Consider the following 15,334-nt stretch of genomic DNA (forward strand, 5'->3'; position numbering starts at 1 on the left):
TAGTAAAGTGCTTGAGTTTCATATAATTTTAATCTAAAAATATATATACCTACAGGCATTTTATGCTCACTCTCCGTATTCCCAGGTTTAAGCAGTAGTTTTGTTCTACACTGGCCACTCGTTATGAACTTCTTGTGTCGGCCTGTTATAGAAGTGAGGACATCCTGTCAGGTAGGTACAATCTTTGACGATAGGTGATAGAGGTGGAAAAGCTTATTCTACAGGAAAAAGTTAATTTTCTATGACAAATAAAATTTCAGTGTAAAGGATTTGAAATTAAATTACAACACAATTTAGAGATGATGATTTTTGTTCTTTATTTACAATGATGACATTTAACTTACGTGTCACAGCACAGTTCATGTAGTATATAATAATATTATCATTGTAACAATAATAACCTGGAGTAGGAGCTAAGTGCCACAGAGATATTCAGGAGGTGGGGGAGGAGGAGGTACCTGGCATCACAAACATACGGCACAGTTACAATAAGGTTCAGAATTATATACACTTATTATCGGAATTTCGTATTTGTGGTATAGGCCTAATGACAATAATTATCCACTGAGTAACGAGTTTGTCTTAGTCGGGAGGGAGGAAAAGGAACATTGCAACGGGACTCACATACTATTATTACAGTATCTTCGATTGCACGAATTTTTATACAAACATGATTTTTTGTTTTTAATGGTACAGTATGTTTTGTACCTACATTATATACAAATTAGTTTTATTTTCAGTCATACACGAATAAATTCGAATTCGATATAGTGTACAGTAACTGAAATACGTGAGGAAGATTTGTCTTGCTTCTTCCCACAGCTGCAGTATTTGTCATTGTATTACAGTTACACATCAATCTTTCAACGAAATTACAACACTTAGGAATCCATGGTAATGCACAAATACGAAACTTAAAACGTTTCCACCAGACCGGTATGAAAAATATGACATTTAAATCCAAATACCCGTTGGGTGGATTTGTAAATTTTCATCTCGTATAAGCTTTAATTTTATTATTTTTACCAATATTTGTTGACAGAAATAAATATCAAATTGAGATTTGGTATATATTCCTTTTTGCAATAAAATAAAAAATTACAGAGTTTGAACCAATAAAAGAAACTACTGGAAGAAATTTAATAGTGTAATACTTAAAAAGCGAAATTACCGAGTTTATGATTTAGAATATTGAATAGTTTCATAATTTGTGAAGACATATATTAAAATAGCAAATTTAATATTAAAAATCAGTAGACCAGAAATATTTTTATTGACACTCATTCACTTAACTCTGCGATCTTTTAAACAGGTGCATGCAAATAATACGGAACAGATAACATGCGTTTTTTGTATCCAGGTAAAGTGAAGAATTACGAAAATTTAGAACGACAGTGATATGAAATTATTAGGATGTTCAAAAAAGAATTTACACAAACTCAATTTTATTTTAACCTAATGACAAATGTTATAGAGAAATTATTTTATGAATTTTAGTAAACTCTTTGAATTAAACGTTTTTAGACATTGATTATTTTAATATTTCTGAATAAGATTAATTTTAACGATTAAATTTGTAATATTAGGCTATAAATTCATGTAATTTCTTTCTCTCTAATACTTCGTTTTAATAGAAATCATGATTTACGAAATAAGCAAGATTTGCACGAAATTAGATACAAAACAGATGCATGTAACTGATTCTGATACAAGAAATAGCTATAATGATAATTTCTGCTGTGGGTCTTTTAAGAGAAATTTTTCTAGCGCCATTTCGAAAGCGTTTGAATTTGGTAACCCATTTCTCAAATCCAACAGTCGATATTGCACTGTCTTTTTTTCTGAAGATAATGATGTGATATGCTTCCCCCTCAGACTGACGTATGGTACTATAAAAACCCTGTTGTTTAAAACTTAACTACAATGCTCATAAATCAGGGAACAAAGTAAAAGACCAATAATTAAAAGCGAGGTTTCTATATTCACATTGCATAAACCACGTCTGCGGCTGTGGACCGGTGAGACCCTCAACACACATACACTCACACACTCACACACCCATACGCATACAGAACACAATAAAATAAAATAAAATCACTTGTTCAATACTTTACTCATGAGTATCACTTCTAAATTAAATGTATTTTGCGTGAGCATGGTTTGAACTTGAATAATATCCATCTTACATGAATGACAGAATATTTCGACTCGAGCTGTATAGAATCTTTACAATATTAGACTAATTTTATTTACTTTCTTAGCGAAAAACCAAGATATATCCTTAAGTAAACTAGTCGTATACAAAGCGATAAGACAGTATTATCCATCTCATCAGTATTACATAAACATTTCAGTGCGTGGAAAACATTCGCCAGCATTTTTCCTCCTATTCGAAATTGTGGCTTAATCTGTACACCTATACACATATAAAAGACATTTAATTTGTCTAGTGGCTTCATGATTTAAAGAGAATTTATAAATTGTTTTCAATAAATTTTGTCTTTAGCGTTGCTGTCCTTGAGATGTAACAAATAATCTGGTTGATATCCGTGTTCTTATGCACACAGCAAGACAGATCAGGCACACACGATAGTGTTGCGAACACAGTGTTATACTCTTCTACAACGTTGCATAGTTTTATGTATTTTAATTGGGTGTCGTAAGTTTCGGTTTATTGCACTTGGTACTTTAGCATCAGGATAATATGTGAGAACAGTGAAGTGTGTTCGTTGCATTCCAATGCCAGTCAATCACAGCTACTTTGTAGTTACCGTACAAAGACCATGGTATTTCATGTGTATAGTCTCAAAACATACATTTTCCGAAGCTTGCAATACATTCAACATCACTGACTTCAATTGGCTACTGAACTGAACCTTGAATTTGTCTCTAAGAAGCTCTGAATTTTACCTTATTGCATAAAAACATTCAGTTAAACAGACTTTACTGCGCACTTTGATCGGGCTTAACATGCGTACACTACATATGTCTGCCTTGAGTAACGCTGAGTTTGTTTCCGCTGATGTTGAGACTGACCATGTTGTAGAAACTTTAAGTTTTAACACAAATCTCTGCTTATAATGGTGGTATTATTAAGTTCTGACACCCAAACGTGAAAACGAACTTACACCCTCAAAATATGGTCAAGAGTTACAATACAATATTTTGACAACATGTGTTCAGACTTTCATTTGCTGCGGAACACATTTAAGACTCTGATTGCTGCTTGTTTTCTATAAATATATTAAAATGCAATAATGTTTAATGAAGCGTCAAACTAGTTGCCTACCACCACGCTGGCACCAGGGAATTATAGCGGTGGAGGAGTGCCCCGCTATGTCACGAACAGTTTTCACTTGTCGACGGTCGCTGCTGCGATGAACTGTGCAGAGCTTCGTTGTCACTGTGGAGGTTTCGTTTGCTACGTGAACTGAATACTTTGTCACAGCCTGGCACAGTGCACCTGTACATCTCTCCAAGATGCAGTTGTTCATAGTGTTCCTTGAGTGCTGACGTGTCGGGGAAGGACTTCCGACAGAAGTTACACTGTAGGAATCCTTCGTGGTCCGGCATCGGCATGTCCTCCTCGACACTGTACACGAGTGACACCGGCGTACTGCCTTGTGCCGCACTGGGCGACGATGCTACGCGATCCGTGGGAGGTGACGATGGAGACGTTGGGGAGTTGGATCCCGATGATCGGTCCTTGCGCTCATTTAGAGAAGTCGTTCCGTTCACTGCTGCTGCCGTCAGTGCTGATGCGGGTGATGACAGATGACTGGTGAAGTTGTTGAGGCCAGGAAAGCCGGCGAGACTGCCTAGTGGCGGCAACAAAAGCGATGGATGCGGAGGCGGCAGTCGTTCACCATTTATAAGCATCTGCTCCGCCAAACTACCGGGAGGCGGTGGTGGTCCGAGGTGAGGATGGGAATGAGGAAGATTCTTGAATGCTTCAAGACTCAAAGGAAGAGACTGGGACTCGGCGTATAACCGAGCAAGGAACTCACTGTGTAATGAAGGGCTACCTGCTAAAGAAGCAAATGGAGATTTGTCAAGGAAGAGTCCGCCTCCTGATTTATCAGACGACGAGGTGGACAAGAGCTTCCTGTGTAAATTGAGGTTAGCGCTGTGACGATCACGACTCCGCTTCGATGGGAACGCAGCGTTACAACCCTCTACTGTGCATTTATGCATCAATTTCAAATGAACATTTTGGAAGTGTGTTTTTACTCCAAAATGATTTTGGAAGATCTTGCCGCAGGCTGTGCAGCGTCGAGGGTTGTCCTTATCAATTGGAACATCCAAGTTTCCGATAAAACCACCGGAATCATGGAAGAACATATTCTGACTGTTGTCCTCGGAGGGTGAATCGGGGCCATTGGACGTAACGGATGAACCCTCGGGACTTGGAGGACCAGTGCCCATCATAAAGCCCAGGGAAGGGAACTGTTGGGAGTGTAGGAGCGGCGAGGCGGATTGCCCAAGTGTGAGACCCCCGCCCCGCATCAGGTCGCCGAAATGGCCGTGTGATAGGCTCTCCAGCTGGCGCAACGCGTGCGACGAGTCCAGAGACTCGTCACTGTTGTGGCTTCCCGCTGAGCTCGGCGCCCTGGTTGCCTTCTGCTCGTCTTCGCCCGCCGTCGTCGATGCCGCGGCGGAGTCGTCCTCGCCTTCAGTCCTTTCAGACAGCAACTTTTCTCTCTTCAACTTGTCGGCTGGAATGAGAGGAGTTAAACTTGTTTTAATTTCACTAGAATCGTCTCGTTCTGTTTCCTCCATTCGTTCTTGACCTTCAACTTTTACTTCATTTTTGTCTTTCTCATTAACCTCATCATGTACTTCTTCCATTTGGTTGTCTCCAGTCGCCGGAGCCGGCTCAGGGTGGTCTTCCTCCATCTTTTCTTCCAAGTTTTCCTTTTCCCCATCGACTTTATTACTGCTCTCTGGGACAGCATCTAAGTCGGATCGATCCATAACGTGTGTTTGAGGCGAATGTTGTGATGGAGATGGATGTTGCGGCTGCTGTTGTTGCTGCTCCTTCTGCTGCAGCTGCTGTTGTTGCAGCTTGGACTCCTGAAGATGCTGCTGGTGTTCCATCTGAATGTCACTAGCATTCTCTTCAGAAGTGGCTGCAGTGAAAACTACATCATTTGAGGAGTCTTCATCGGATATGAGATCGTTATGTCCCATCATAGACGGGATAGCGCATCGAGTAGGGTTTTGATTTTTTCGTTTCCTAACACTTTTAGAAGCGAAAACAGCACATTCTGCTCCGTTCTCCTCTTTTAGACTGTGAGTATCTACAACACTGAGAGAATCTTCATTGCTGTCCAAATTACTGGTCATATCGTCCAAATCAGACTCTGATAGTTTAACCCGTTTAACCAGAGTACCACAATCGTCGTCCTTCTCATGGCTTCCATTATCCCCTCTTTCTTCATTTCCTTCAGGTTCATCATCATCTGCCCCACCATCAACTACAATCCCATCTTCATCGTCATCGTAAGCATCGTCATTGTCATCATCAATGTGATGATTATTTAAATTCAGCGCTATGGGCGTCTCGTCTGACGATGTGGTATTGTTGCAGATATCCATCTTTCGATTTTCCTCGTACCTGTGCATGCTCAGGTCAAGGCTCTGCTTAGGATCGAGGGATGAAATTGCCGAAGCTGCTGTTTGATGTCGAAGTTCAGGGGGAGGAGTCAGAAGAGGGAAAGGGCTGAAGGATAAAGGGTTTAGTGCAGCAGCGGCGGCCGCAGATAGTGACAGACCTGATGGAGGCGGGATGAGTAGGGGATGGGACTGAGCACTTCGACCGTCATGAGGAGAGATCTTTCGTCTTAGGTGAGGGGAATGGAGTTTCGGATTAGGATTGGCACTATGTCGGTTACGGGATCGACGTGAGCTGAACATCATGTTGCAGCCTTCAACAGTACACTTATGCATCTCACGCAGATGAACCGCAGAGAAGTGTATCTTCAGAGCGCCCTTGTCGCAGAATGTCTTGAGACATACATTGCATTGCACTCTCTTCTTTCCTGTTGTGGGGTTAATGAGCTGAGTGCCTAGGTTGAGGGGAAGCTCTGTTCCGGAACCCCACTGTCTTTTCATGGGTGTTGTTGCCTTGCGAATGTGACCGTGACGCTGTCTGGGTTTGAGATTTACGCCGTCTCTGCTCAGATTAAGAGCACTATGCGAATTTTCTTCATCGTCATCATCATAATCAGATCCGAATTCGCTGCTACCTCCACCGCTCATAAAATCAGTTCCCATAGCAGAAGGAGACTTGCTTCCGGGCGTCGTAACAGATGAAATTAGTCCCGGTAAAGACGATGCGACCAAACTGGCGGCAGCAAGTGGTCCTGCTGAAGCGACAGCTGCAGCCATCGCTGAGTGACTAAAACTGACAGGAGGAGCAGCAGTCGTTGTAGAGACTGGCGGCGGAGGTGGAGGCGGTGGTAGACAGAGAGAGGTGGGGCTCGTAATGCTGAGATTCATGAGCCCTGGAGGACTCGTATCTGAAGTCTCCGATATCCTCCTCCGCGCATGTGGATGTTGAAGCTCAGGGCTTCCACTGCCGCCTCGAGGACCACTTCCAATCCCTCCAGGAATGCCGCCTATCTTCCGGAAGTCGAATGGCTGCATACTCTGCAGACGGTTGAGCGGCGATACACTTAGTGGACTACTGCTGATGCTACTGGGAGGTGAAGACGTTGTACAAGGTCCGTTAGTCGAACTGCTTGTGGTGGCTGGGATCGCCCCGGGAGGCAGTTTTAGGAAATTGATAGGTGTTTGTTTCTGAAGAGGAGACATAGGTGGCGGTGGAGGTGGACGTGTCGATGGTAGGTTAGGATGCGATGTAGGATGATGGAGACCAAGGTGAAGGGGGTGTGAATGGTATGAATGGTGAGATGCTGGGGTTGTCGGTGGGGAAGGTCTTCTATTTGGTGACAATGTTCTCTGTTTGTGTGTTCTGTGGGAGTGCTGTAAGTTGGGAAAAGGTTGTTGCTGGTGTTGTGGTTGTTGTTGCTGCTGCTGTTGTTGTAGCGATTTTGACGACCTCTCTCGCTCTTTATCTCTGTCCCTCTCTCTGTCTCTATCCCTCTCTCGCTCTCTGTCCTTGTCCCGCTCTCTCTCTCGTTCCTCTGAGTCCTGATGCTTACTGGGAGTGACTCTGCTGCTCGTGCGCTCTATAAACTTCTTTATGTCGGAGTCTATCCTCAGTTGGTGCAGGTGGGATCCCTGCGCCAGGTTGCGGCTGTCACTGGACGAGGAGGACGATGTGGACGACGGGGGGTTCAGTTCTTGTTGCGCGAGGAGCAACTGCTGCGTGATGGCCCTCGTTTCGCCGAACCTTAGGAACTGCTGTAGAACTAGGGGCTCTTCCTCTGGGCTGCAGATATTCCACCGGTCCAACACTCCCCCATGGGGTTCCTAAAACAGCCATTCATCTCTATTTAATATTGTATAAAATGTTAGTAATGTCACTTAAAATATATATGTGTACTTTTTGGAATATCAATTCTGCAATGGTTGGGAAAAGTGGCATAAGTCAGTTTCCACAAACATTTCTTATTAATTTACGGAACATCTGCTCTCTTGGGAAAAAAGACCTAAGTATTTCTCCCATTACAATAATTCATACAGAAGAAAATCAAATCGACATGAACCAGTGTGAAGACAGTTTTTTTCCTTTTCCTGACTTGTGACATTTTTGCCGGGCACTACTGAATTATTCAAGTCATTTGTATGAAAATTAAAAAATTCTAGCTGTTCTTGCTGAATGAAGTCTGAGGCTTGTAACATACGATACTAGATAAGAAATTGGTTATAAGATACAAGTGATGAAGACCAAGTTCCAATAGCTTTCTTTGAATAAATATGAAGGAAAAATAATTTTAAACTTTTAATAACTAACGAAAAATAAGATATAAGCTTACACAATGGCCACGCTACCCCATTATATCCTGGTCTGGTTGCCTCAAAAGTGGTGCCATGTTGGTATGACTTGTGAGGTTCAGACCTGTGTTCGGACAGTTGACTAAACAAAAAAAATGTCTCTAGACTCATGAATAAACATCTTAAAGGTGATATCCTGTAAATCTGCTGGTAGTAGAAGCTAAGGAGGACTTCGTAAAAGGTCGTTTGAACAACTGTTTTCTGAAAATTATAATCAGAACCCGGAAGATTTTTAAGGCCATCTCCGCGTGGTGATGTGAGCGATAACGACATTTGCACACATCATTATTCTCCAAATAATGACTTGCGTTTCTGAATAAGATTATTGTAGTTGATAAATTTAAAAAAATATATATCCGTAAGTATAATTTTATTATTATTATTATATTATTATTATTATTATTATTATTATTATTATTATTATTATTATTATTATTATTATTATTATTAGCATCGGACCTTAAAAAGCTATAAAAAATTTCAAGAGTCCAAATGCGATCAAAGAGACATGTAAATACGTATATAATGAACTTTGTGATATAAGTTATTTTAATAATGAAGTCAAAAGTCACACATACAAAAAAAATTACATTTGCTAACACACTGAAATACAGTAGTCCCGATAGATATCTAAAACATAGCCACAGCCACCGGCGTGTCTCAGTCGGTTAAGGCGCTTGCCTGTCGATCTGCAGTTGCGCTCGGCCGCGGGTTCGTTCCCCGCTTGGGCTGAGTACCTGGTTGGGTTTTTTTCGAGGTTTTCTCCAACCGTAAAGTGAATGCCACGTAATCTATTGCGAATCCTCGGCTTCATCTCGTCAACTTTCATCTCGCTATCACCAGTGTCATCGATGCTAAATAACCTCGTAGTTGCTACAGCGTCGTTAAATAACCAACAAAAAACATAGCCACCGGCGTAGCTAGGCGGAAGCGCGTTTTCCTGCTGATCCGGAGTTGCGCTCGGCCACTGATTAGATTGCTGCTTGGACTGATTACCTGGTTGGATTTTCTCCGAGGTTTTCCCCAACCGTAAGGAAAAGTCAGGTAATCTATGGCGAATCCTCATTTCTCCAAATAACACAGGTGTGCAATTTTTTCTATTTCTTAAAAACGTATTTTTAAACTTCAGTTGGTGATCGCCTTCACACATTCAGTTGTATATATCCGATTTTAAGTGATAGAAACATGCGTGATCGGATTCAATCCCTCCTATTCAGGTGACACCGTTCAACAATAAAAGTTTTAAAAAGTGAAGTTGAAAACAGTGGAAGAAATTTACATTCGGTGCACAGGATTCTAAAAAGTAGAAGATTATAAAATTAAGTCGGCACTTCTGTAGAAACGCTTAGAAAACTGAACATTTTGATCGGATTCACCCCCCTTTACGGTAGCTTATTTAAATTATTTGTATAATGGATATAGACATAATATCCACAAACTGCAAGACAAAAGGAGAATATCCCTAACATGTCTTCATAATACAGAATAAGCGAAGTCCAGTTGCTCTCCTCTGAAAGTAGATGGCTCCAGCTTATCTCTGTATATGCGTCACTGGTTCTGAGGTACACAGCTTGTAGCAATCCATTATTCACGAGGAACTAGGAAGAGCAGAGCGAAATCCTTTCCTTCTTATTCCCTGCGACTCACAAGGGAGGGTCTGCTCAGGTTGGGAGACGTAATCCCGGAAAGAAGTGAGCGCTACGGACATGCACGTAGAGCTCGGGGAGATGCCGGGACTCCAGAGAAACTCGGCATCATTACGTCATTTACATACTACGTGCAGTGACGAACTCGTAAACCACTGCTTCCCGGTTCGTACAAGTCGCGGATAACCACAAATTGTATTGGTTTGTTACACTGAAAAACTATTTGCAATATTGGTTGTTATTCCCATGACTATATAATCAGAGTTTTGATTGTACCGCTATTAACGCCGAACGAATCGCTCATTCCCTGTCGCATATTACAACCTATTAGACAATCGAAGGAGTGCAGATATCAGAAAACGGACATAAATATAAATGTCAGTCACAAGTACAATAGCAAAAACTAATGCTAACACATAGCTGATTGGATTAATATTCAGTGTTATAGTTTTTAATGCACGTCTCATTTTATCCTACGTTGTTTCAAACGAGACCAAAAATAATTAATTTTAAGAGGTAGTGAAAATGTTCAGTGTGGCTTCGTTAGGAGAAATACAGTATAATGTAAGGCTAGGGGTTTCGTGTCGTAGATTTGCCGCATCTGAAAGAATTTGACCCAGGCAAAGTCACCGGCTAACAGTTTATAACTGAAGAAAGGACATAAAAAGGCTGTATGTGCCAAAGAGAAAAATCGTAGAAAAGTTGCTTCCTTGTGCAACTAGTAATGTAGTATCATATATTTTGCACATTATGTTGACAGCTAAGGCTTAATTAAAATTGCAATGGAACTTACCCGCCTATCTTATTAGATTGAGTCAGGAACATAGACTCTATTTTGTAAGAACTAATTTTCAAAGATATTGACATTTAAAACAACATTTCGCGCTACACAATGGTGAGTCTATGTTTTATTATACATTTTTATTTTAGAAAGAAGTCAAGTCCCCAAGTTAAAACTGTTTACATCAGGAATAGGCATAATGTTCCCACATACAGTGAAAGCAGTGCCCGCGCCCATCCCTGTAAGAAATAATTATTACAACTAGGTAATTATGTAGAACACTCCACACAAGATAAAGCGGAGATTATTTGTATACAGGGTGTTTCAAAAATACGGGGCATAATTTCAGGTATGTATTTCCCACATGTAGACAATCAAAATAGTTCATTACAATATGTGTCCAGAAATGCTTTATTTCCGAGTTATGGCCTTCACAACATTGAAATTCACCGGAACGTTTTTCTTTCCGCAGGTCGTTGCCGTCAAAGGAGACATTAAGAGGGCACTCTGACAGTTCATTCCGAGGCGAAGGTTACATTCAGTGTTGTGTAGGCGTTAGACTGTGCGACATGTATTCAAAACAAGAGCTGGCAGAGATACACTTCATGTACGGTAAGGCGGACGGCAATGCTGCGCTGGCTCGTCGTTTGTACCAGGAGAGGTACCCACAGCGACAATGTCCAGATCGGAAGACATTTATTCGTCTCCATTACCGTCTGTGCGAGTATGGAAAATTTAACTCTCCTGGTTTGGGAAGGGGACGACCAAGATCTACAACTCCAGAAGTACAGGAGCAGATTCTGGAGGCTGTGAACATGACTTCTTCTATCAGCACACGAAGGGTAGCATTGCAAGTCAATGTTCCTCATACGACTGTCTGGAGACTGTTGAAAGAGTATCAATTGTATCCTTATCATTTGCAACATGTACAGGCCCTGTCACCAGCAGATTACCCTGCACGAGTTAGGTTCTGTCAGTGGTTCTTGCAGCAGTGTGTGTATATCCGAACTTTCCTGCCTTAGTATTATTTACAGATGAAGCACAGTTCACACGAGATGGCATAACAAATTTCTACAATCAGCATGTATGGGCGCATGAAAACCCACGTGCAACTGTTCCATCTCATCACCAGGTGCGGTTCTCCCTCAACATGTGGGCCGGTATCATTGGTGATCGATTAGTTGGACCCCATGTACTTGTAAACAGACTTACGGGGCAGGCGTACACAAACTTCCTGGAAAACACCATACCTCATGTTTTAGAAGACACTCCACTGATCAATCGTCAACACATTCACTTCTTGCATGATGGCGCTCCTTCACACTTTAGTCGTACGGCTCGCCGGTACTTGGATCGAAGGTTTCCTGATCGATGGATTTGTAGAGATGGCCCAATTGCTTGGCCTCCACGCTTACCTGATCTGAACCCTCTCGATTTCTACTTGTGGGGCCATTTAAAATCATTGGTTTATTCGTCTCTGGTGCCTGATTTGGAATCCCTTCGGAATCGAATTGTGGATTGTTCTGAGGACATACGCAATATACCTGGAGTTTGGGATCGTGTTCGCAGGTCAATGAGACATCGATGTGAGGTCTGTATTCAAGCAGGAGGTGGACATTTTGAACATCTTCTGTAATGACAACGAGCTGCGGAAAGAAAAACGTTCCGGTGAATTTCAATGTTGTGAAGGCCATAACTCGGAAATGAAGCATTTCCGGACACATTGTTGTAATGAACTATTTTGATTGTCTACATGTGGGAAATACATACCTGAAATTATGTCCCGTATTTTTGAAACGCCCTGTATAGTTACTAGTACGAAGAAGTTTTTATTTGCTGGTTGAAATTGGTATTAAGAATATAAAACAGTGCTACCTGCAAGTAAATGGAACTTAGCTTCTGGACCTTATACTAATCATTGAGCTTGTAATGTTGGGGACCGATAAAATGCGTTACGGTGGTTTCAAGTTGACTATCCGTTCACCAGTCAGTACTCTAGCATGCATAAATAGTGTACCTGCTGAATACTCCGTTCGCCAGTCACTACCGTAGCTTGCGTAAACAATGTACCTGCTGAATAATAATGACGAAGGTTGAAGCTTCTCAGGCGCATATTTTTGCAGTGGAATTTGGTGAGCGTTTTGAAGTGAATGGCAGGAACATTACATGTAAATTATGTAATAAAAACATACGAGGTGACAAGCGATATTATATACAGAGACATTGTAGCACAATAAAAAGGAGGAAACTCAAACCCACGAATAATTCTATGATAATTCTTCTGCACATAGCGAAAGGTCGTAAAAATATACCTTTGCAATGCTATAGCGTATATATTTCTCTAAATTATAGACATCAGCTCAAATAATTTGAGTGACCACAAGGGTCCTGAATACAATAAACGTGTACAATATAATGCGATATGATACATTAAAGAAAAAAATAAAGTTAATTGTTGAAGGCAAATATAAGTGGAATAATTGAAATAGAGATGATGATGTAATATTTGAAGAGCTGTCCAGATTTGTTTATGTACACCTTGTTATTCGCGTAATCGATCGCAGAACCAAGTCAATGCCCTCGTACTAGTTCACATCCCCGGCCTATGCACCATGCTACAGTCAACTTATGTAATCGGTCCCGAACATTACAAGCATACTAATCATACAGTATACTTCAAATTCGTTCTTCGGTCTCCATTTTATTATTTTTGACATTCTATATTGTATGTATACTACCCGTAATTACATCAATATTACGAAAATTAAAATCATGGTACACAGAAGAAAGAATTTGTTATATAAGCCTTTATACTGTATATAAGTTATAGGAACTTGTGAAGTGGACAGATAGAATAAGAAATGAAGCTGTGTTGGAAAGAATGGGTGAAGAAATAAAGATGCTGAAACTGATCAGAAAGAGAAAACGGAATTGGTTGGTCACTGGTTGAGAAGAAACTGCCTACTGAAGGATGCACTGGAAGGAATGGTGAACGAGAGAAAAGTTCGAGGCAGAAGAAGATATCAGATGATAGACGACATTAACATATATGGATCATGTGAGGAGACATAGAGGAAAACAGAAAATAAGTAAGATTGAGAAAGATGAGTTTGCAGTGAAAGGCCTGCTCTTAAGCAGAACACTGTGCTCTAGACTGGATTCAAATCCACGACTATGGCTGTCACGTAACATGTAAGTTATTATATTTTCTTCAGTCCTGTGTTCTTGTGCAGATATAAGGAGCAGTTGTATGGAAAGACCGTATTTTCGTTTCTGTATATAGGGAAGAATGATTATGCTTTAGTTGTCACTTCGTATTTAGGTTGCTGTGAGATTTCCCTCAGTTCTGCCTGTGTATGCAAATCAGTTTCATCACAAGCTGCACATCGTTATGGTGAGGTAAGGGAGATGAAAAGATGATAATGAAATGTAGGACAGGTCAGACATACAGAGCAGGTTGTGGGTGTGGTGAGCGGGTGGGACCTGCAGCAATGGTCGTGCGTAAACCTGCTAGAAAGTTGCTCCAGACCTCTTCACAATTTAAATTTGATAAAAGTATTGTGGAATTTTGCACATTTTTTCTCAATACGCGACTTAAAACTTATCCTTTCTTCATCGGAAAAGGATATCCAGTGCTTCATTAATCTCAAATCATTTTAATATGATAAATTGTCATAATCGTCATTAACACCACCATAGTAATTTGCATAATTCGTCACGAATGTTAGCCAGCAGCTGGTCCTTCGGCGGATATGCGAATGTTTCCTATCAACGTTTAAGATGTCTTTATAGTATTATTATTTTTCCTCTCTGTCGGTGAATTACAGTTTACCACTAAGTGGAATTTTGTATATTCATAAAAATTGAAAATGAATAATTTCTTCTATTATTGACTACATAAAAGATTTAGATTAAGGTCACATTTCGGATTAGAATTATTTTACGTCATCCAGCTAACTTTTTGTACACTCCTATATAGCCTACCAGACATTATTTATTATTGACGCCTTCATCAACTTTTAACGACGTTATAGAAATCTTAGACTTACCACAAGCACCCGGATGTTATTTCTCTTTCCATTGTTCCGTCAACAGTGACTGTTGTCCACACCAGTGGAGTAAAGGTTAGCGCGTCTGAGCGCGGAAACCAAGTGGCCCGGGTTCGAATCCCGGTCGGGACTAGATACTTGGTTGAGGGTTTTCCGGGGTTTTCCCTCAACCCAATACGAGCAAATGCTGGGTAACTCTCGGTGCTGGACCCTGGACTCATTTCACCGGCATTATCATCTTAATTTCATTCAGACGCTAAATAACCTGTGATGTTAATACAGCGTCGTAAAATAACCCAATTAAAAGAACAGTGACTGTTGCAATTTCAGAGAGCTGCAGAGACATCTGTCCTAGCAAAAAAGAAAACTCGGGCGAGAAGGATCGCGGAAAACTCTTAACTGAAATCCTTTATTTTCAAGTGCGCTAAATCTACAACATAGGACTGAAGATTTACTTCCTTTCTGAAGGAAAGAATAGTTATATGTTTTCCTTAAATTCCACTGTCTATGGCTGTTTTTGAACCCGCGAACTTGGGTTTAGTTTGAAACATGAAAACTATTGAAAACTACTAGTCTACCAGGAAGTAATATTATAAATTGTTGGTATAGGCTAAATTAGGCCTGTATTCTATTCTATTCTATTTTATGTCAGACTTTGGCCTATAAGACTGATAGAATTTTATGACGTCATATGAAGACTGTTCAGTAACCTTTATATGAAACAACGAGTCAAAGTCAGGATAGGAGAAGAAATGTCTGAAGGAAATGAAATTGGAAGAGGAGTACGTCAAGGATGTCCTTTATCACATACCTTGTTCAACATCTACTTGGAGGATTTAGTAAAGAACTGTTTTAAAATATGATGGAGTGATAGTAGGAGGAAGAAGAAGAATAAA

At 40.6% G+C, this 15,334-nt stretch overlaps 1 protein-coding gene across 6 annotated transcripts in view; it reads right to left on the reverse strand.

The window, feature by feature from the left end:
- Window positions 1-292: 292 nt before the first annotated feature.
- LOC138709175 (zinc finger protein basonuclin-2-like) overlaps window positions 293-15,334 on the reverse strand; it is an 893,892-nt gene continuing 878,850 nt past the window's right edge. For all 6 annotated transcript variants that reach the window (XM_069839735.1, XM_069839738.1, XM_069839734.1 and 3 more), the window contains one exon: window positions 293-7,437. In XM_069839735.1, coding sequence (XP_069695836.1) covers window positions 3,340-7,437 — 4,098 coding nt within the window. In that variant the 3' untranslated portion in view covers window positions 293-3,339. The remainder of the gene's footprint in view (window positions 7,438-15,334) is intronic.

Source organism: Periplaneta americana, chromosome 11 (assembly GCF_040183065.1).
Source record: "Periplaneta americana isolate PAMFEO1 chromosome 11, P.americana_PAMFEO1_priV1, whole genome shotgun sequence".
Classification (NCBI taxonomy): domain Eukaryota; kingdom Metazoa; phylum Arthropoda; class Insecta; order Blattodea; family Blattidae; genus Periplaneta; species Periplaneta americana.